The sequence below is a fragment of the Zingiber officinale genome, chromosome 9B (genome assembly GCF_018446385.1).
Source record: "Zingiber officinale cultivar Zhangliang chromosome 9B, Zo_v1.1, whole genome shotgun sequence".
Classification (NCBI taxonomy): Eukaryota; Viridiplantae; Streptophyta; class Magnoliopsida; order Zingiberales; family Zingiberaceae; genus Zingiber; species Zingiber officinale.
The window spans coordinates 30183180-30205707 of record NC_056003.1 but is presented as its reverse complement, the minus strand read 5'-3'; the positions used below and the strand labels follow the sequence as shown (position 1 = coordinate 30205707).

At 39.6% G+C, this 22528-nt stretch overlaps 1 protein-coding gene, 1 non-coding gene and 1 pseudogene across 4 annotated transcripts; all 3 read left to right on the top strand.

Moving 5' to 3' along the window:
- The first annotated feature begins 129 nt into the window (after positions 1-129).
- TRNAK-CUU lies at positions 130-202 on the top strand. The gene has a single exon. It is a non-coding gene; the product is annotated as a tRNA-Lys (tRNA).
- A 77-nt stretch (positions 203-279) lies between these two features.
- Positions 280-1191, top strand: LOC122022902 (annotated as a pseudogene).
- Positions 1192-11426: 10235 nt separating this feature from the next.
- On the top strand, positions 11427-20237 carry LOC122023718. Of its 3 annotated transcripts, none has more exons than XM_042582001.1 (6): positions 11427-11494; positions 11845-11913; positions 17742-18720; positions 18915-18940; positions 19059-19665; positions 19870-20237. In XM_042582001.1, the coding sequence occupies exons 3-5, from the start codon at positions 17784-17786 to the stop codon at positions 19653-19655; spliced, it is 1560 nt and encodes a 519-aa protein (XP_042437935.1). In that variant the 5' UTR covers positions 11427-11494; positions 11845-11913; positions 17742-17783; the 3' UTR covers positions 19656-19665; positions 19870-20237. The 3 variants fall into 3 exon arrangements, with proteins under 3 accessions (XP_042437935.1, XP_042437933.1, XP_042437934.1); XM_042581999.1 differs by having other exon boundaries at positions 19050-19665; XM_042582000.1 differs by lacking the exon at positions 11845-11913 and having other exon boundaries at positions 11432-11494; positions 19050-19665.
- Positions 20238-22528: the final 2291 nt, after the last annotated feature.

The window sequence follows — 22528 nt, the reverse complement described above, 5'->3', positions numbered from 1 at the left end:
GATGAGAATTCCTCCCCTTTCCGAAAGCAATGAGACTCGGAAATAGCAGAGGCTGGATGAGTGTGAATTGTCGAGACGGAAGGGGACAGTCAAGAAATAGATTATAGTATTGTTGAAGTAATTCAACAAGCCCGTCTAGCTCAGTTGGTAGAGCGCAAGGCTCTTAACCTTGTGGTCGTGGGTTCGAGCCCCACGGTGGGCGTTGGGTTAATTTTTCATTTTTTTTTAGCTTCATTAAAAATTCTGTCTCATGTATTTTTTTTATCTTCCTCGTAAATAATCATCGACGGTGCCGTGTGCGATGCCTGCGACCGCCAGGTCCACCACGCCAACAAGGTCGCCAGCAAGCACCGCCGCCTCTCGCTCGCGGCCCCCTACGTTCGCTTCCTGCGACATCTGCCAGGTGCGATTTGACTCCAAGACGCGGTTCCGGTGATAAAGTTTGGCTTTTGATGTCGGTTTTGGATTTGGGGATTTGCAGGCGAAGCGAGGGTTTCTGTTTTGCAAAGAGGACCGGGCGATTCTTTGCAAGGGCTGTGACGCCAACGTCCATGGAGCCAACTATCTCACCATCAAGCACAATAGGTTCATCCTCACCAGAGTCCGCCTCTCCTCTCCTATTCCGTCGTCACCGGAACAAAATAGGGCATTGGTTGCAGACCCTTCCTCCCCCATCGCTTACACAAGCAGCAACTCCGCCGCCGCCGCCGCCGCCGCCGCCGCCGCCGCCGCCGCCACCACGAGCAGCATTCAGAGCACCTAATCGAGATGCGCGCGTCGGTTACCATCTCGTCGACGACGAATCCACTGCGATGCAGGATTGCGCAAAAGTAGCATTTTTCTCAAACGGAGACGGAAAAGATCCGATTTTTGCTCCTCGTCGGAACGAGTTGCTTCCGTTCCCGCTCGCCAGCGAGGTGGGAGCAACGGCAGCGAAATTTGCGAGGTGGGCACCGCAGGTGACGCAGCTCCCTCCACCGTATCTCCCTGCCGGCACCGAACAAGGAGGCAGGTCTCCACCAGCGTCGGAGCCAAGAAGAAGTTCACGGTGCCGGAGATCTCCACTGCTCCAATTCCGGCAAAGAAGTCAATGCATCGCTTCGGCACTTGTGATTGTATGTGGAAGAAGAGATTGAATTCGCCAAGAGTCTTACTTTTAAAGCTAAATTATAGGAAAAGTTTTTATATATATATATATATATATATATATATATAATTTTATTTTATATGGAAAATTTTAAGTTAAACGCTCTAGAATTTAGGTAAAATTGTTAAAGTAGTAATAAAATTGGATCATAAAATTATATCATAAAATCATAAGATTTTGTATCATATTTTAAATAAATTTTAAAAGAAATCTGATATATTCTTTTTAATTGATCATTAATTTAGTGTTTGGTTAAATGACGAAAATGACTATGAGTATAACTTTGATGGTAAGATGCAATGAGAATGAAAATAAAACCCAACTAGTTATATGAGTTTGGTTGATTCCCATAAATTTAAAAATCATTCCCAAATTTTCATTCTCAAATCCACAATCCAAACATTATCTTTTACTATCATTCCATTCTTAAATTTTAATCTAAATTATAACATAATTTTACATGTAGAATATTTTAATTCATATAATCATAAAGTACTCATAATTTTAAACTTTTAAACAATCAAATATTTACCATGAAAACACAACATAAACATAAATTCAAGTCTAAAACTTAAATCCAAAGATAAATAAAACACATGACAACAAATTAATATAAATCATTCATAGACAAGTGCAAATCTAAAATTGTCCCAAAATGATATTGTTTTGTCCAAAATGGTTCTATTTTATTAACGACACAAAATCGATAAAATTATCTCAAAAATCATATTTTTACAAGTTTAAATGTGATTTTACGATTTTGATCCGATTTTACGATTTTGAAGCTTTAGGAGCAAGACTGTTTATATAACATTGCTCGGGGCGCCTGGAAGAGTTCTAGGCGCATGGAGTGGATAGAATTCTATTTCCGATGCGTCGGTCAAAGTCCACGTTGATCTTGATAAAATTTGGGTTCCGGGCGCCCCGAAGGGGCAAGTCAACATTTTACTGACTTTCTCTTCAGGCCTCCAGCTTCGGCTCCGCTTGCTTCAGTCCGGGTCTTTCGCTTCGGGCCTCCGACTCCGCTCGTTTGGGTGATTTCGACCATCCGGAATAGGGCTCACCTGAACCCAACTTCTTGTTGGTGCTGTGAATTCAGTTCTGTGTAAATCCCATGTACAAAACTTTATACGAGCACAGAACCTTTTCCTAGCAACCCACATGCTCGATCAGACATGTGTTTGATCAATCAAGCAAGTTCTTGATTGATCAAAACACACCTTGATCGAAGCACAAGATCGCTGGCCTCTTGTGCTGGTGTTCATGATCCATACAAAGAAAAATAAACTAATTGCGTTGCGGAATAAAAGAACTAATTGTACCTTTCTTCGTAGTTAAAGACCTCAAGATCTTATGCCGTATCCCTCTCCTCTTCTTGGACGTTGTGTGTGCGACGATCTACCAAGACAACACCACCCTCTTTTCTTCTCTTCCAAAACCGTCGGCCACAAAAGAGTCGCTAGGATGAGGCATCTTTTAATTTTCTTCCTTCTCTTCTTCTTCCTCTTCTTTCTCTTCTTCCTCTTCTTGCTTTTCTTGCTCCTCTTCCCTTTCTTCAAGCTGCCGCCCACAAGTGGATGGGAAGGGGCGCCGACCACCAAGGGAGAAGGGGTCGTCGACCACCAAGGGAGAAGGGGGGGCGCCGACCACCAAAGAGGAGGAGGGGATAAGGGTGTCGGCCCTAAGCAAGGAGAAGGAGAGGGAAAGGGGGGAGGAGAATAGGTTTGTGCCGCCGGCTCTAGGAGGAGGAGGGGGGCGACAACCACAAGGAGAGAAGTGATTATGGAGAATAAGAAAGTTAGGTTTTAGGGGCCATATCCTACTCCTTTTTATAGACTTGCCGTCAGTTACAAGGAAAGAAAAATTAACAAAATTTTATTTATAAAAAAATCTAAACAAATTATTATTGGAGCAATCCTAATGGTCCGTGGGATCATGTATTTTGGTGTTTGGGCAAAGGGTTTAAGTTAAGTTCACCCTTGTATTTGATATGTGTACTTGAGTTGTGCAGGACTGCAGGATACACATGTGACTCAAGTTGATGGCTTCGGGTCCGGTGAAGGATGGAGCATCCGAGGGACCATGGATAAGGCAGCAAGGACAAGGGCCGAGGGACTGTGGACAAGGCAGCAAGGACAAGGGCCGAGGGAAGCGACTTCAAGGCATACGCGAAGGATGACATTGGAGACGAGCCGCGGGCTTGAATGCATCCGAGGGACTAGAGCCAAAGGAAGTAGGCTTGAAGGCAAGAGGTCAAGGCTGCAAAGAAGCGTCAAGTGAGTCGTGAGGGTCCGAGTGCGAGAGAAATGTACTGGGGATGGGAAACCTTAGGTTTAGGGTTGTACTAGTCGACTGGTACTGGGACCAGTCGACTAGTGGTGAGCACAGAGAGCTTCTGTGCCCGAACGGCTAGGCACCAGTCGACTGGTGCAAGGACCAGTCGACTGGTAGAGAGCCGTTGGAGTACCGTTGGGTTGTTACCAGTCGACTAGTAACGGTAAAATCAGCCTTGCTGATTTCTCAAGCTCTATATAATAGAGCTTGGGATGACCGACCAAAGTTGACGAAATTAGACTTGGTTAAAGCCTAATTAGTAGTCACCAAAGTGCTCAAGGTTCTCTTGTGTCCAAGTGTTCTTGGTTGGTGTTGCGGTGAGGTTTCTCCACCCACAAGGAGTTGCTTGAGTAGCCGGAGTTTGTCGAGGGATAATCCATCAAAGGATCGGGATCGTCCACCTTACGGACAGTCGTGGAGTAGGAGCAAGTTATCTCCGAACCACGTTACATTGACGTGTATTGGTTTGCATTTCTTTCTTATTTATGTTTGTATTCGTATTTGTAGTTGTTATTGTATTTCCGCTTGCGCACTAACGAATACCTAGGAAGCGAATGATTTGGGGGGCACGTCTATTCAACCCCCCTTCTATCCGGCCACCGATCCCCTACAATTATGTTAAAACAAACCATGTTAAATTAAACTAAACCAAGTTAAGTTAAACTAAACCAATTTAAGTTAAACCAAACCAAGTTAAACCAAACTCGATTATGGATGAGTGGATGCGAGACTTTATATATAAAGGCTACAACAGGGACCTAGAGGAGGAATTAGTTTTGGCCTCCTGATGGACTTGAGCTTCCTGTATTCGACCCGAACACCCAACTCAAATTCATCAATAATAACCCATACCACTAAAGGGGCATTATTAAACTACCACACCAATCCCATATTACAATATGGGCTCCTACTTATTATGAGTGTGTTAATCTCCCTGTGTTTAAGATATCGTATGTCCGTTAATTAAATGAGTTACTGACAACTCACTTAATTAACATATGACTCCAAGAGTAGTACCACTCAACTTTATTATCATGTCGGACTAAGTCCATCTGCAGGGTTTACATGATAATCCTTATGAGCTCCTCAAGGGGACATCATCAACCTAAATAAGTAGGACACAATTTCCCTTTATAATCAACAACACACCATATAAATGGTATTATCTCTCAACTTATTGGGCCTATTGATTTAACGAATAAATCTCACCCATTGAAAAGTTTAAAAAATAAATACTAAGTATATGTGTTTGTTATTATATCGTGATTAAGAGTATGCACATCCATAATAATAGAGGTTCTGTTCTTTTATATAGTCAGTATAAATCGAACAACCTCAAATGGTCCTGCTCAATATACACATAGTGTACTAGTGTAATTATATAGTCAAGACAAACTAATATCAAATTACACTACAACCGTTCTAATGGTTTGTCCCTATCTATCTTGGTTGTGAGCTACTATTTATAATTTATAAGGAACCGATAACATGATCTTCTATGTGGCACCACACACCATGTTATCTACAATATAAATTAAATGGACAATTGCATCGACATATATATAAATATAAAATACAGACATTTGACCAAAGTGATTCTCATTTCAAAATATCTCAAAAACAGATGCTCATACAAAAGTTAGGTTTATAGTATACATCCCAACACTTTCGGCCTTCTCGAGCAAACTTCCGCTTCTGGCTTCTCGTCCCTTGAAAACGCCTTACGCCTCCTTCTCGTCGGCTCTCTCCCGTGCCATCATTCTCGCTAACTGCGTCTTTTGCTTGACGCCCTGTGCTCCTAAGTTCCTGTACACTTAGACACAAGGTTAAATACAATAGGACATAACTTAACTTATTTGATCACATCAAAACAACCTTGGGGTACCAACAATTTCCTCCTTTTTAATGTGAGCAGCGTTAGGGTTAACTAACATAAAGTAAAAGCAATAAATTTGTAATTAAAGTGTAAAAATTTTAAAAAGGAAAAGGTTAAATTATCTCCCCTAGACTTAATCTTTCTTTCTCTCCCTTTGATCACATAAAAAATGGGGTACCAAAAAAATCTCAAGGTAACTTTTTCAAAAAAAAAAAAAGTAAAGTTTTTAGTTAAAAAAATGATTTTCAACATTTTGAAAAACTTATCAAGTTTTTGAAAATTTTGAAAAATAATTTTGATAGCACTAAAAAATTACAATAATTTTAGAAAAAAAAATTCTAAGTACAAAATATTTTTATTATTACAAAAAAAATTTGCAGTAATTTTAGAAATTTTAAGTTTTGTAAAAACAATTTCTTAAGTTAAACAAATTTGTAAAAAAAATGTTTGAGTAACTTTGACAACTATTTAAAGTATTATTTAATTATATTTAAATGCTTTTGTTAGTTAGTCAATTAAACATTTTATTTCATTAATTGACTTCCAGGCTGTGATGAGACACTGAGCTTTCTTTGTTTTGGAGCAACAATTACTTTCTAGACAAAGTTTCTTAAGGAAATCAAACATATAATTTTCTCGCTGAAAGCCCTAAGCCTAATTAAAGTTCAAGTTAGACAAGACTTTGGAATCCAATTTAGGTTCCAGCCAACTGGATTAATTAAGAATTTTTTAGAACATATTTCTTTCAAAATTTTCTAATTTATCCCTTATAAAATCTAAGATGTCATCTTAGTCTATTAAAATTTTGAGTTCTAACATTCAAGCATGCATGATTTTTCAAGTTCTTTATTTCATTTTATAAATCATCATTTTCTAATTTTATTTTATCAAATTCTTCTAATGGACAAGATTTTGCTAGAATTAATTTTAACTCTTTAATTTCTTTTTCTAGATTGCAGCAATTCTTTGATAAATATTTTATAAACTTAAATGACTTATCAGGAGGAAGAGATTGTACTTGACTTACCTTGTCGATCCCGTTATCCGTAGCTCTCCCTGAAGTGCTGCTTTCTTCCGATGTCGCTCCCCCTTCATCGATACTCTCGATGCACATTTTGGACGAGCTTGCTTTATTTTCGTCATCTTGATAGCTTGCCATTAACACAAGTCCGGAGAAAGCCTCAATCTCTAATTAGAACAATGTTTCATCCCAAGTCACCTTCAGGTTTTTGTGCTTGTTCGTTTGGACGGACTTCTTGTTCTTGCCTTTGTCCTTGTTCTTCAATTTAGGATAATTGTCTTTAATGTGTCATTCTTCATTGTAGTGGTAGCATCTGATTTTTCTTCTCTTTCTACCCTGCAGATGGTTAAATTTTCTAGATTTAAATAACTCTTTAAATTGATTTACCATCATCGTCATTTCTTCGTCGTCGAAGGAAGATTCTAAATCTAGTTCATCCATCTTCGCCTTGAGGGTAATATTGTGCTTCAGCTCCTTCTTTGAATTTGCACATCTCGATTCATGGACTTCAAAAGTTGAAAATAACTCTTCTAAGGTAACAGATTATAAATCCTTAGAGATATAGTAGACATCTACTAATGATGCCCATTTCGTATTTCTAGAGAATGCATTAAGGGCATACCTTAGCGAATCTCGGTTGCTTACCTTTTCTCCGAGATTCGAAAGTCTGGTGATGAACTCCTTAATCCTCGAGTGAAGGTGTGCAATGATTTCATCTTCTTCAAACCGAAGGTTGGTGAGCTAGTTGCGAAGTAAGTCTCGTCTCGCGAGCTTAGCTTCGGACGTCCCTTCGTGTAACTCAAGGAACTTCTCCCAAAGCTCCTTTGTTGAGTTGTAGGCGCCGATCCGATTGACTTCTTGTGGCGGTAGGATGCTCAGCAAATGAAACTCTGCTTTACTGTTTGCCACGTAGTCAGCCTGTTCCTTCTTTGTCCACTGGTATTCTTCCTTACCTTCGGGTGCTACAAAACCAAACTTCATTATTAAAAGTAATTCAAAATCGATTTTAAAGAATACCTGCATTCTCTTTTTTCAGCTCGCGAACTCCCCCTCGAACTTCGGTGGGTATATGCTTGATCTGGCCATTGATTCGGTGCTTCGATCGACGGTCAGTCCTCGTGAAGCATCCTTGCTCTAATACCACTTATTAGGACCCTTGGCGGTCGGCTAGAGGGGGGGGGGGGGGGGGGGAATAGCCCCTACACAAAAATAAACAAAAGTATCTTCCTCTGTTTATAACTTAAACAAACACTTGTATAAAAATAAATAAAAGATACACTAAAAAGACGAGGCTCACAGATTTACTTGGTTACAACCGGGAAGGTTGTTAATCGAAGGCAGTTGAATCACACTAAGAATCTCCTTCGGGCGGAGAAGCCTCTTACAGCAATGAACGCATAGAAAAAGAAAACTAAACAAAACAGAAAGCGTCTACAAGTGTTGTTGCACTATTTCTTGTTGTTTTGAAGCTTTGGGAGCAAGGTTGCTTATATAGCCTTGCTCGGGGCACCTGGAAGGGTTTTAGGTGTCTGGAGTGGGATAAAATTTTATCCCCGAAATGTCAGTCAAAGTCCAAGTCGATCTTGATAAAATTTGGGTTCCGGGCGCCCCGAAGGGGAAAGCCAACATTTTGTTGACTTTCTCTCTAGGCCTCTAGCTTCAGCTCCACTTGCTTCGGTCCGGATTTTCCGCTCTGTCTCCACTCGCTTGGGTGATTTCGGCCATCCAGAATAGGGTTCACCCGAACCCAACTTCCGACTTTCTCGAGCAAGCTTCCGCTCTTGGCTTCTCGTCCCTCGGAAACGCCTCGGGCCTCCTTCTCATCTGCCCGCGTATTCTTCCGCAGCTCCTCGTCCCTCGGATGTACTGAGTCCGTCGGCTCTCTCCCGTGTCGTCCTTCTCGCTAGCTGCGTCTTTTGCCGGACGCCCTGTGCTCCAAAGTTCCTGTAAACTTAGACACAAGGTTAAATACAACAGGACCTAACTTAACTTGTTTGATCACATCAAAACAACCTTGGGGTACCAACAAATATATGATTTTAATTATCACAATTTCACTCAATTTTTCATAAGTAACCTCGTGATTTTGTACGAGTTTATAAGTCAACTCGCGATTTTGATAACATTGAGTGCAACACGTTGTGCTGAGAGGGACGATCAGGTGAGGGTGTTGGATTAAGTTATCACGCATAATCTTTGTGTTTGGGTTAAATTCTCACGCATAACTTGAGTTATGTGATTATCTTATAATACTAATCACATAATTAACATTATGAGAAATGAAACATCATTCATAACCTTGTTATGTGATTACTTATACAAGATAATCATATAACAAAGGTTATGAAGAATGAAAGATAATCAGAGGAAGTTTGATTTAATTTAGATAATACAATAAAACCTCATTTGTTTCGAGGATTTAGTATATAACTTGTGTAATATTTTACCCTATTATTCTTGGTTTAATAATAATAATATTATTATTATTTTTAATAGTGATATATATAAATAATAAAATTTGATATTTTTTTTATTATTTTAGAAATTTTTAAATAATTTTAGTGGATTACCTAATTTATTCCACTACATTAACGACCCCCTAGTGTCAGCCCACGGATATGGAAGAAGGTACATACAAGTATACATGCATCAAGCGCACGGTGGGGTAAACCCCAGGTCGTCCAACTATAACTAGGAGTTGATTAATTTAATTAACTAAAGTTTTAATCAAATACCTATGTTAGAAAATAAAAAATTAAAAAAATAAAAAAAATACGATCGTCATCTTCCTTCCCCTTCGCTGTTGTCGCCACTTGTTGCCTGCAGCCGCTTGTCGCCCACCGTCACCTATCGCTCGTCGCCGACCACTGCCACCTTCGGCCGTCACACGTCCTGTCGTTGCCCACCGCTCACCCACCGTTGCTCGCCCGCTACTGCCACCTCCGCTGCTCACTGCCGTTGCTTACTGTTGCTACTACCACCTCCGCCGCCCACTGTCGCCCGTTGCCCACTGCCACTGCTGCCACCTCCGGCCGCCACGAAGATTCATGACGATTTGCACGCATGAAGGAATGAAACACCACTGCCTGCCGTCACCTCCGTTGCCGATCTAGCACCGACCCCCGCCCAATACCGCCAGCCATCGTCCACTGCTGCTGCCCGCCATTGCCACCTAGGGTCACCGCTCTACCGCACGCCACATGAAGCTTCGCAGCAAACCTCTGCACCACACCACTCTGCGCTCCGATCTTTCCGAGGGAAATTTCAGAAAAAAATTGCTTAACCTCCGGAATCGAGAAAAGCCTTGGGTAACCCATGGTTTTCTGTTCCGGGTTCGATACTGAGATTGATGACGTCAAGCACAGTTATCCTGGATTACTGTAGGTGAATAACCTTGGTTATCTGTGATATCCCTAAACCAAACACGCCCACTATCACGCGGTCGCCCTTCGTTAGTCGTGCATTGCATCGTGCCCTAGAGGTGCATAGAGTAAAATTTTTTTGCGCCTAATTTCTACGATGGACACAACTCGGGATGTCTAGAATTATTCGGGGTGCTTGGAATCACTTGAAGCGCCCTGAATAATTCCAGGCATCCCGAGTTGTCTCAGTTATGAAAATCAGATGCGGAAACAAGTTGGGGAGCATATACACACACACGCACACACACACACACACATCCTACATGGTCACTTGATGCGACTTTGAGCGAAATTTTTTAATCCCTCTAATATACATACAACAACCACTATGGTGTTGATTTTTAAAAGCCAACACCGTAGCTTAAATACACCAACTACCATTATGATGTTATTTTTTAAAAATCAACACTGTCTTGGTGCTGGTTTCTATGATGTTGGGTTTTAAAAATCAGCGCCACCTGATTTTTAACCTGAAGCTAGTTTTTAAAGATTAGTACCAAGGTGATACTAGTTTTTAAAAAACAACACCATATCAGTGGTGCTGGTTTTTAAAAAATCAACATCACAACGGTGGCTTGTGTATTTAAGTTGTGGTGCTGATTTTAAAAAATATGCATCATAGTGATTGCTACATACAATCAAAGGAGAGAACAAAGAATTTTATTTTAATCTAAGAGAAAAGAGAGAAAAGTTATTGTATGCAGATAAGATAGATTAAAAATTTTCGCTCAAAGCCAGTGTCAGATGCCCACATAGAGATATTACTCATGGTTGTTCATATAAAAGTGTACATGATATCATTTTTATATATATGCTCAAGGAATGCCCAGTTAATTAGAGAATGGTATATTTATTATAATAGGATGATATATTTATTATAATATTCTCAAGAGACGCATACTCGGTTATAGACTGTCCTTAGGATAATCGCCTTATATAGATATATATACATATTTTATCTAAATGATAGAACAGGATTAACATGCCACTACAGCAATGGCTACCTCTAGGATAAGCTCTTCCACATAAATACTCCAAATTCTTTTATTTTATTTTATTTATTTTTGTAAAATTCATTTATTGTCTTATATTATCCTCCAAATCCTCACAAATACTTTTCTAAAATATTATTTTTATAATTCGATTACCAAAATATCTTGTCGGATCAAATGTGGATTTTAATTTTATTTATCCATAAAATTTATATATTTTTCTCAATAATTTCTCAAAAAATTTAGCATTCAAAATTTTTAACTAACCCCTCATAATTTAAAGTATTATTTTAAAAATAATTTTGACATTCATTTCATTCTTTTATGAAAATTTTAAACAATTATAAACAAATAAAGTGATCGATTCAGAGAGAAGTATTTATCATTTTTCTTAAAAATGTATTAATCAATATTATTTATATCTAATTTTTAATTTTTATTCCTAATGCAAAATTGATACAATGATACGCCGTGTTGGGGTATGTTCACCGTCGGTCACAACGTAGTTAAACTGCACCCAAAAAGATATTTTTGCGGTTCCCACTTCCTCAATCTCGAGAAGCCAATCAGCGTCCGACACGTCGTACGATTTGGTACCTTTTTCCTGTGTAAATCGCTCGCTTCTCCTCCACTTCTTCTCCCGACCTGTGCAAACTCTCAACCCTCTCCTTCGCAATGGAGCTGGATCTCACGAGGAAAGAGGTTTGAGTCCCTTCTTCGGAGCTTGGCGATGTTTTCCGGCGGCTCCGTCGAGATTCCTGGCCGATTCTGTTTCTATTTTCCTTGATTTTCAAGTTTTTTTTGTTTTGTTTTTTGTGATTCTTAGACGATAGGGCGAGGTGAGAAGTTCTTCCTTTGATTATTATCGCTTCTAGGTTTCGGCGAGAGATCGTAGATGGCAATCACGTTAGGTTTCTTGGATCTCGCTTGCTTGTTTGTTTGCGTGCGGAAAGTCCAGGCTTTTGGATTTCATTTTGGCGTCCTAATAATACCATCTACTTTGCTACTTGAAGTTCGCTAACTTTTCTTCCAATTTTCCTTCTCTCTCATAGGCCTAAAGGAAGAAATTTCTCAGTTCAAATTTCTTTCTCCTGAAAAATTCAAAGTTCCTGGCCACTGAGGTACGAGTAAATTTCAGAAAATGACGATTGTAGATCTGTATGCCAATATTTGCAATACACTTGCTTAATTTTGCAGAGAGTACCTACTCTATTAGATTTCTACGTAGATATCATTCTTTCCTAAAGCTTGAACATATTAGATATAGCAATCTGTTTACTAAGTAGTTGGCTGTAGTTTCTGCCATTAGTTCTTGAGGAGGATGAGCATAGGTGATGTTGATGTTATATTTTGATGCTTTGAGGATTGTTAAATTGGTGGCTCCTGAGTCAAACAAATGACTGTTTGACAAATTTATTTGAATGTGTAACAAGTCATAAACTAGAAAATATAGATCTCACAAAATCTTGGAATGTCTTAGTTTTGCTACTTGTATCTGTTGCTGCCGGGAGTACCAGACGATCAAACCTAAGTTTGGATTATGGCAAAGGGTCTACAGTTAAGGTTACTTATTGTCTAACAAGTGTGATTGAACTTGCAGGAAAGTTCTAAGTGTTCCTATGCAAAAGACCTAGTGGATTCTAGGAAGGTGAAAAATCCTAGGGGGAGGTAATCCTAGGTCCTAGGGGGAGGTAATCTTAGGTAAAGAAAAGTTCTAGCTGTGGTTAGGCAACGAAGTCTTGGGGGGTCAAGCACTTTGGGCGAAATCCTAGAGTTGGGGACTCTAGGTGAAAATCCTGATGGTTGCGGATTAGGTGGAAGTTTGGACGGATCGTGGAGCGGAAGTTTAGCACGAAGACTTAAAGTCTCGGACGTTGAGCAAAAGTCCAGACTGTCTGGAACTCCGGTCTAGCAAAAAGGTAAACTCTCCCGAGAGGAGTAGGTCAGGATGCGCTCCCCCGAAGAGGGAACAGGAGGCGTTGGTTCGACCTAGAGTTTTAGTGAAACTCAAAGTCAGAGTCAAACAGTCGGAGACTATCAAATTCATATTATATATATTGTTTATTACCTGGACTAACTTTATTTTACAGAAAATAAGGTGGCTGGAGAAAGTTGGTTCGGGCACCTGGAGTCCGTGCGCCCGGGAAACCTTGCCGAGGAGATTACGCCTGGCGAGGTGCCTGGGCTAGCGCCTTCACTGGTCTGGGCGCCCGTAACCGCAAACTTCATATCTTCGCCATGAGGGAGCACACTGATTGGATGGCCCTACGTCACAGTTCAGGTGTCCGGAAGAGATCTAGACGCCCGAAACAGCTTATAAAAGCACCGCGTTGAAGATCTAAATTTCCGAATTGTTGGTGTTGGTGCAGCGGGGTCGGCAAGAAGGAGTGAATTGCCTGTTAGAAGAAAACAAAACCCCTTCTCGTTCTTTTGACTTGTATTAGTAGCACAATTCTAATTAAGCAACAATAATAAACGAAATAACAACTTAAAAGGAAATAAGTAAGAGACTATGATTTTTACTTGGTTACAACCTAGGTGGTTGTTAATCCAAGGCGGTTGCAAAACTCTACTAAAAATGTTTCCTTTGATGAAGGCGGAGAAGTCTCTTACACTCTTTGACAAGCTCAGAAAGTTTCTAGGAAGCTAATACAGAAGTTGTTATATTTTTCTTACGTCCAGGGGTCTTTTTATAGTCCCTGGAAAAACTTATCCGAGGCTAGAAAGCGCCTTCAATAGGGTGGAAGGCACTTCCAGCGTGATAAATCCTATCCATACGAAGATAAAGTTTATTTTCGCAACGGTCACTGTTTGAAGGCACCTTTAAGGGGTTGAAGGCGCCTTCCATAGAGGCTCGAAGGTGCCTTCAAGGGTTGAAGGCGCCTTTCTCCCGAAAGGCGCGGGGCGCCTTCAATACCATTGAAGGCGCCTTCAACCGTTGCTACCGAGCTTCAAACTTTTCTTTTGGTTCTTCCGTTGCTCCGCTCGCTTGGTTGATTTCGGCCATCCGGAAGAGGGCTCACCAGAACCCATTTTCCGACCTTTTCCTCGAGCAAGCTTCCTCCCCGGCTTCTTGTTCCTCCAACGTCGCGCACGCCCTTCTCGTTTACTGGTGTACTCTTCCGCAGCACCTCATCCTTCGGACGCATCGAGCCCGTCGGCTCTCTCCCGTGCTGTCCTTCTCGCTAACTGCGTCTTCCGCTTGAGGTCTTGTGTTCCTAAGCTCCTGCACACTAGACACAAGAATAAAATACAACATGACCTAACTGAATTTGGTTGACCACATCAAAACTACCCCGGGGTTCTAACAATCTTCCCTTTTTGATGTGCATCAAAGTTCAAGTTAGGGTTAAAAAAATGCAATAACATAAGTAAATTGCAAATAACAATTGCAATACAATGAATTAAAAAATTTAGTAAAAAAATTTATTTATGCAAATATCCAAACTCCTCTTGAACTTGTACTAATTTCTTCCCCTTTAATCACATCAAAAATAAAGTGAGAAAGACAAAGTTAGATAAAGAATTTAAAACTTTTCTAAGGGTTAAGGAAAATTTTTCTTAAGGTTCAACATAATTTAAATTTTTCAAAAATAAAGTTTCAAGATTTTTCAGATGAAGTATTCGGCAAATAATCCATAGAAAATTCATTATTTATCAAAAATTTATAAAAATATATTTTTGAGTATTGAAAAATTCTGAAAATTTTAATAGGAGTTGAATATATATAAGGCTGATAAAATTTTGCACAAAGGAGTTACTTAAGAAGAAAATAAAAAACTTTAATTTAAAAAAAACTTTAATTTTTTTTTTGATTTTGATAAATTTATAACAGTTAACTATTTAACATTCAGTCTATTAAACTTTCATTTTAATAATTGACTTTCAAGCTGTGGCGAGAGACTAGGCTTTCTTGAATATTGGAACAACAATCACTTCTAGACAAGGTCTTTTAAAGAAATTAAACATTTAATTTTCTTTCTGCAAATTGTAACTTTAAAAAAATTTAATTTATTCTAAGCAGGATCTGAGAACCCAATATAGGTTTCTTCCTACTGGATTGATTAAGTGTCTTTTAGGAACATATTTTGATGATAATTTTCTAATTTGACCCTTATGGTATCTAAAATATCAATTTAGACTTCTATAATTTTTTCAGACATTTTGATTAAGACATGCAAAATTTTTAGATTTTTCAATTTGATCCTTCAATTTTTTATTTTCTTCCTTTAACTTATCATCTAGTTTTACTAAATCTTGGAAAATACTTTAATAAATTGAAATGACTTTTTAGGAGTTAAGGCACGTACCTTATTTATCTCGTCTTCTAATATTTCCTCATCCTCGCAGCTTTCTTCTGATGATCCTCCTCCTTCATCGATGAGCGTTTTCATCTTCTCCTTGATGGTCGACAGTAGGGTTAGTCCGGCGTAGGCCTCGATCTCGGATTTGGAGGATGAAGATTCATCTCATGTTGTCTTTAAATTCTTGAGTTTCGCTCTTGTTGGTCTTTTGCCCTTGTCTTTCTTCAGTTTAGGGCAGTCATCATTGATGTGCCCTTCTTCTCGACAATTGTAGCATCAAATCTTCCTTTTGCTTCTTAAGTCCTTTTTCATCTGTGACTTGAATTTGTTAGATCTAATAAATCTATTAAATTTCCTTACCAATAATACCGCTTTATCTGCGTCGATGGATGCTTCGGAGTCTGAGTCTGGTCCGCTTTTCTGGGCTTGTAGTGCTAGGTTCTGACTTGGTCCCTTTCTTTGTCCTGCATATCGAGACTCGTGTAATTCGAAAGTGGAAAAGAGGCTTTCTAATGTACTTACCTCGAGGTCTTTAGAGATATAGTAAGAGTCTACCATAGATGTCCAGTCCGGTGTTCTCGAGAACGCATTTAAAGAATATGTTTGCGTGTCCCGATTAGTTATCATTTCTCCAAGATTTGTTAATCTGGTGATTAGCTTTTTGATTTTTCCATGTAGATGAGCAACTGATTCACCTTCTTCCATCCGGAGGTTGCTGATTTAGTTCCGGAGTAGATCCCGTCTCGTGAGTTTGGCTTCGGACGTACCTTCGTGTAGTTCCAGGAGCTTCTCCCAAAGTTCCTTTGTTGATTCATAGGCGCCGATTCTGTTGACTTCTTGCGGAGGTCAGTAGATGGAATTCGGCTCATCCATTTGCCACAAAATCTGTTTGCTCCTTCTTGGTCCATTGATACTTTTCTTTATCTTTAGGTGCTACAAATCCATATTTTAATATTAACAATAAGTCAAAATTAATTTTAAAAAATACCTCCATTTTTCTTTTCTATATTGTGAATTCTCCCTCGAACTTCGGCAGATAGATGCTTGGTTTGACTATCGTTTCAGTGCTTTAGTCGACGGTTAGTCCTTCTGAGGCGTTCTGACTCTGATACCACTTGTTGGTGCAGCGGGGCCAACAAGAGGGGGGTGAATTGCCTGTAAAAAAAAAATAAAACCCCTTCCCGTTCTTTTGACTTGTATTAGTAGCACAATTCTAATTAAGCAACAACAATAGATGAAATAACAACTTAAAAGGAAAATAAGTAAGAGACTGATTTTTACTAGGTTACAATATAGGTGGTTGTCAATCCAAGGCGGTTGCAAAGTTCTACTAAAAATGCCTCCTTTGATGAAGGCGGAGAAGCCTCTTACACTCTTTGACAAGTTCAGAAAGTTGCTAGGAAGTTAATATATTTTTTCTATGTCCAGGGGTCTTTTTATAGCTCTTGGAAAAACTTATCCGAGGCTGGAAGGCGTCTTCAATAGGGTGGAAGGCGCCTCCAGCGTGACAAATCCTATCTGTGCGAAGATAAAGTTTATCTTCGCAACGATCATTGTTTGAAGGCGCTTTCAAGGATTCGAAGGCGCCTTCCATAAAGGCTCGAAGGCGCCTTCCATAGAGGCACGAAGGCGCTTTCAAGGGTTGAAGGCGCCTTTCTTCCGAAAGGCGCGAGGGCGCCTTCGCCATCAACAGCTGCTACCGAGCTCCAAACTTCTCCTTTGGCTCTTCCACTGCTCCGCTCGCTTGGGTGATTTCAGACATCCGGAATAGAGCTTACCCGAATCCATTTTCCGACCTTTTCCTCGAGTAGGCTTCCTCCCCAATTTCTCGTCCCTCGAATGTTGCGCACATTCTTTTCGTCCATCAGTGTACTCTTCCGCAGCATCTCGTCTCTCGGACGCACCGAGCCTGTCGACTCTCTCCTGTGTCGTCCTTCTCGTTAGTTGCGTCTTTCGTTCGACTTCTTGTGTTCTAAGCTCCTACACACTTAGACACAAGAATCAAATACAACACGACTTAACAAAATTTGGTTGACCACATCAAAACTACCCGGGGTTCTAACAGTTGGTATTCTTTAATTTTTATAATTACTTGTAATCATTGTACTTGTACTCCGTTCGATTGATTAGTATTGCCCATCAAAAGCACTCTCACGTGCAAGTCTTAAAGTAGGAATCGCCACATGCTCCGAACCAAGTAGCTCTTGGTGTTTGCAATTGTTTTGTTGTGTCTTCATTCCGCTGCCTTTACTCTTTTCGATTGTTTTTAAAAACGAACGTAAAAGCCACAAACACTATTCACCCCCTTCTAGCGCAACGATCCTACAATATCAGCTAGAAACAATTCTGAATATCTATGTCTTCTACTGTGTATGAACCCTCCATCAGACTTAGATTAACTATAATCTCATTATCACTGGCATACTTGAGGTTAATGTTTTTTTGTTTACTTCTTTCAGTTTTTATCGGATTTTTAGTCATACAAAGTGCTGAGCAAACATTTTTACAGAATGTTAAACATGAGAGTTCTTGCTTGTTTCTTAACTTATCAAGAAAAGAAACACTTCAGCCTACTTTTGGTGCATGGATTTATTGTTCTGACTTTTGAACGTGGTCATGATTCCTCAACTAATGAATTACCTCAGGCGTCGGTGGAAGATCGTGCAGCAACCGATATTTGAATAAATATGATGGTTGAGTGTACCAATCAACATAAGGAGAATAATTTGGGTGATGAAACCGTTAGAGCACCCAATGTTCAATATCATTCACAGTGGATCAAACGCTGGACAAGAGAAGCAACTAAATCAGTTCCTCGTAACCATCAGTGTTTCGCTGTTTCTAGTTCAAGCAAAGCAGAAGTTCATGAAAAAGTTAAGCGCTTGCAAGTCGATACTCTGGAATCCGGAAAATTCAAAACGCTGAAAAGTGTTATGAATCAGGGAAGTGTCTCCGAATACAAAAAATTATACAGATTTGGTTTCAGTAAAGTAGCCCTACCTGTTGAAGTTCAACAATCAGCTGAATCTAGCTATAGAACTAGTCAAATATCTCATGTTGTTCAATTTGCATCGGAAGAACATCAATTTGAACCACAGACAAACATGAAGTGTCTGAATCAAGATATGCAGCCGCACATTGCTGTTAAAGGTTCTTTGAGTTGTGTGGACGATATTGAAGGATCAACTGCTCAATGGCAAATTGGCCAATGTGAAAAACAAAGATCAAGCACAAGACCTTTTTTCAGTACAGTTAATCTAGAAGGAGGACGTTGTCCATCCTCATCTCGACTTGAAGGAAGTGAAGTAAATCGTGTAAACTTTTCTAGTAGTAGTCTATTGCTGACTTGGAAAGATTCTGTTAATTTAAAGAGATTTGATGATCTTGGGCATAATTCGTCATGTGATCTCCAAATGTTGAAAATTCATTCTTCCTCCAGCACTATGAAAAACACAAGGGAAGGACAACCAAGGTTATCTGATGCAGCAAAAGCATTTTTAATGGCCAAGAATACGAGTGTGGGATTGTCTCCTGGGAAACAAATAAATATGGATTCTTCAAACTCCACCAAAGGCCAAAGAATTGCTGTTTATGAGATGCTAACTGTACCTAAGAGACCAGATGGTAAGCAAAATAAATATTTAGAATATTGCAAGATCATTATTTTTACACAGTTCTCACAGGAGGATATGTTCTTAACCGTTTGTATCGACAACAATAATAGGAACACAATCCAACCATTTTGTTTCTAATAAGAGTTATACTATTAAGATGTTTCCACACATTTTTCTGAACTTTGTTATCCTTTTACTTTGCAGGCTGCAGTTCTGAGGGGCTACAAAAGGTACACATGCATGAGTTTATTGTTTCAGATAGAATGCTTATATGCTGAAGCAGCAGTATGCAAGGTTGAATTCATTGCCAAATCATCATACTAATTCCAGATTGTGCAGGATCTTCAGGTTTTTGAATTGACGAAAGATCAATCACGATTGACTTCACCAAAAGAGCCATCAACTAGCATTTATATGGAAACTGATACAAAGTTACCACATCCAGTCTACAAGGAAATACATGCTGAAAGTTGTGATCCTGGAGTATTATTAGATTCAGAAGCCTGCAGCAGATGGCTTAAGCGCCTCCAATCCAAACCCGTAGCTTCTCCAGCCATTGGCAGCAACAAGTTCAAAACTGGAGATGGTCCACCAAGTGGACAAACATGCTACGAGATACCCATCAGTCCTAAGGAGAAAGAGGCAGTGAACTTGAAGAAACGAATGACAAATTCAAGGTTCTCTTCCGGCATATCGATGGAGAATTTCTGCACTTGGATGCAGAGATGGTGCTGCAAAAACACTCTAAGGAATGAAGCTGTCGTTGATGGTACTCCAGCTTCATGTGAGGCAGCAAATTCACACCTCACTAAAAGCCATGAAGCCATGAAGCAGTTTCCCAGTCTTGCAGCAATGGCTTTGGTGGGGGGAGTCATCAAACAGTTCCATACATGTGTGTTTCGTAGAGTGGGATCTTCTGTTGTTTGGAACATTGAGCCCTTCTAAAACTTTTGAGGTTTGATCATAATCTCCTATTTCCAGATAACTTTTTCCAACAGATGTTTTTAATTCTTATTTTTGTTCTCCTTTGAGAAAAGATTAACGGTCTATGAATTATATTTGTGAATAAAGTTTATAAATTATATTCATTGATCTTGCGCCAAGACTTTTAGAAGGAGATCCAGTAACAAGGTTGTGGACGTGTCAATTGCTATCACAGGAACCGTATAGAGGAGTTTTAGGAGGTGGGATTGCTGTCGCCTGAAAAGTCTGGAGAAGATTAAAGATCAAGGAAAAGGGTTAGAATGGTGCTGAGATGTCCTAGCGTCGCCACTTCGATGCGTAAGTCAGAACCAGTGGGAAGATGGAGGAAAATATGGAGAAGATTAAAGATCAAGGAAAAGGGAATGGTGCCGAGATGTTCCAGCGTTGCCACTTCGATGCTTAAGTCAGAACCAACGAGAAGATGGAGGAAAATATGAACTAATATTCCTTCTTCCTCACCTTCTATGTATTAATGATCTTTATGCTACCTTTAGTGGCTCTTTCCCTTCCCCTTATTAATTATTATTCATTACTTTCACTGGAGTTCATATCTTCTTGGCGCATTGATGGTTTTCCCCATCTATTCTTCATCTTCACTGTACAAATGACCAGTGTTAAGGCATATTAATTATAAATATGAATTTGGGAGGCTTTTTGGTTGCCTTGACTAGATGGGATTAAGATCAAGAAAAAAAGCCTCATAAATGTCACATAACCGATCGGGAGAACCGGGACATACGGTTTTACTATGGCCGGTCGGGTGGGCAAAGGCACATGTCCTTACCAAAGTTAGTCGATCGGGCATGGTTACGACTAGGAGTGATGCTCGGCTCAAATAATGCCCAAGTGGTCACATCCAGGCGATCATAACCTACATCTCTTGGCCAGTCCAAATGGGCCAATAACCCCTACTAGTCATAAGATATCTTTACCCTTACTTTTGTCCACATAAGCATATATCTTAACCTTTTGGGGGGACACGTGGAGCCCCACCATTCCAACACATCACAAGTCTTCCCATCAAGTCCAGTCAAAAGAGGTATAAACCCTTATACCCTATTAATTAGTTACATAAAAGGTGGCTATCTCGTGCATTAATGAGGGGCATGTTGATAGATTTAGAGAGAATGTGTATTAATCAGCCATGGTGCAAACTTCATGCAGCTTGACGTCATAGGCGTAGGGTTGGGTACGGGCCTTGAGGTTGCGTCAAACGATGTGATGAGATGGGATGATCATCTTTCACAAGGATAATGATGACTAAGGATTTATCCTAGTTTTTGCACCCGATCTGACGGCTGAGAGATGACTCTGCACCTCAAGGATCCCCGATCCAACGGCTGTGGTAGACGAGTGAGGCTATAAATTAAGGAGATGAGGAGCAAGAGTCATTTTCCTTGTGCCTTCATCTTCAACCTTCATTTGTGCTTCAGCCGCCATTATAGTGTCCAACTGTCACTTGAGTTAGGATTTAGACGTTCGCCTATAAGTCTTTTTGAGGTGCCTCGATTATTGTCCTGTTCTTCCTCTAATGCCGGTAGCCTTTTTCTCTCCCTATGGTATAAGTGGAGTTGTTCTTCGCTAACCAGAGAACACTACATCGAGATGCGGCTAAATTTTGGCATCTTGCCTGATTATCGATCCGTATGCCCAGGGCATATCAGGTGTCGTACATGGCTCCTCTAGGTTACTTTATGTTTTTCTATAACCAACTTGAGAATGGGCTCCAATTTCCAATCCCTAGTTTTTCCGGGAGGTGTCCGAATATTTCTCATATCTCTTCATCAATTAACCCCTAATGCTTTTAGGATTCTAAGCGGAAGGACGGTAATCTTCAAGTTATATCAAATATCCTTGATCCCAATTTTCTTCCATTATTTTTTATCATCCCAAGCGAACATAGATCGTTGCATTTCACTTTATGGCCTGATGGGTTGCCACTTCCTAGATGGATTCCCTTCGTCTCACAAGTGGTGGAAGAATCAATTCTTCTATCTAAAACCACCAAACCCTTTTATTTTCTCGACTGACTGGCAAGTAGACTTACTAGATCTACCATCGCTTGGTCGATATAAGGACCCAGAGTACCTAAGGGCCCTCGAGCTGCTGACCGATGTGTTTTAATGTAACCAAGATTGTCAAGAATGAAGGCTTACATATCGAGCTCGACTGAGTCCAAATGCCGCTGACCTGGAAATGTTACTTGATAATTCTCACACTACCCCTTTTGTTTGTGAAAACTAACTCATGCTTCTTTTTTGATACAAAAGCCATCATGCTGAACATCTCACTTAGCAAACAAACGAAGTGGAATCGACAGCCTTGCAAACCCTCCTAATTATAATATAAAATCAAAATATTATTAAATCACCGTTGTAGAAGCTAGCAACTACCTTCTACCATTATAAAAATTAGCATCTAGCTTCTACAATATATAGAAGCTAGCACTAGCTTCTACAATGGTAAGAGCTAGTAACCTAACTTCTACATGATCGAATGATCACATCATCGAATGAGATAATGTATTATATAAGCTAGCAATTAGTTTTTTACATATAATATAAGGATATTTTGAATATATCACTTTAAAAGAGGCAAACTCATTTGACTAATAAAAAATGAAATGCTCATCTGACAAAAATGTGTAAATTATGGATGCCCATTTGATTTTTGCACCGGATAATTCTTATGTCAAAATTTTTTTATTAACTTTGTTAAAATTATTTAAATTTATCAAAATTATTTTAACTAATTTAATTTTAACATGAATATTTTAATAAACTTTAAATAATGTTGACTAAACTAATCTAAGGTATTATGTTGTAGCTATATTT

What these genes read in the sequence shown, in the direction of transcription:
- LOC122023718 (XM_042581999.1), top strand. Translation starts at nt 17,784, where the DNA reads ATGATGGTTGAGTGTACCAATCAACATAAGGAGAATAATTTGGGTGAT. An exon ending in TGTACCTAAGAGACCAGATG is followed by an intron (nt 18,721 to 18,914) that starts GTAAGCAAAATA and finishes TTTACTTTGCAG; the next exon opens with GCTGCAGTTCTGAGGGGCTA. An exon ending in GTTCTGAGGGGCTACAAAAG is followed by an intron (nt 18,941 to 19,049) that starts GTACACATGCAT and finishes CAGATTGTGCAG; the next exon opens with GATCTTCAGGTTTTTGAATT.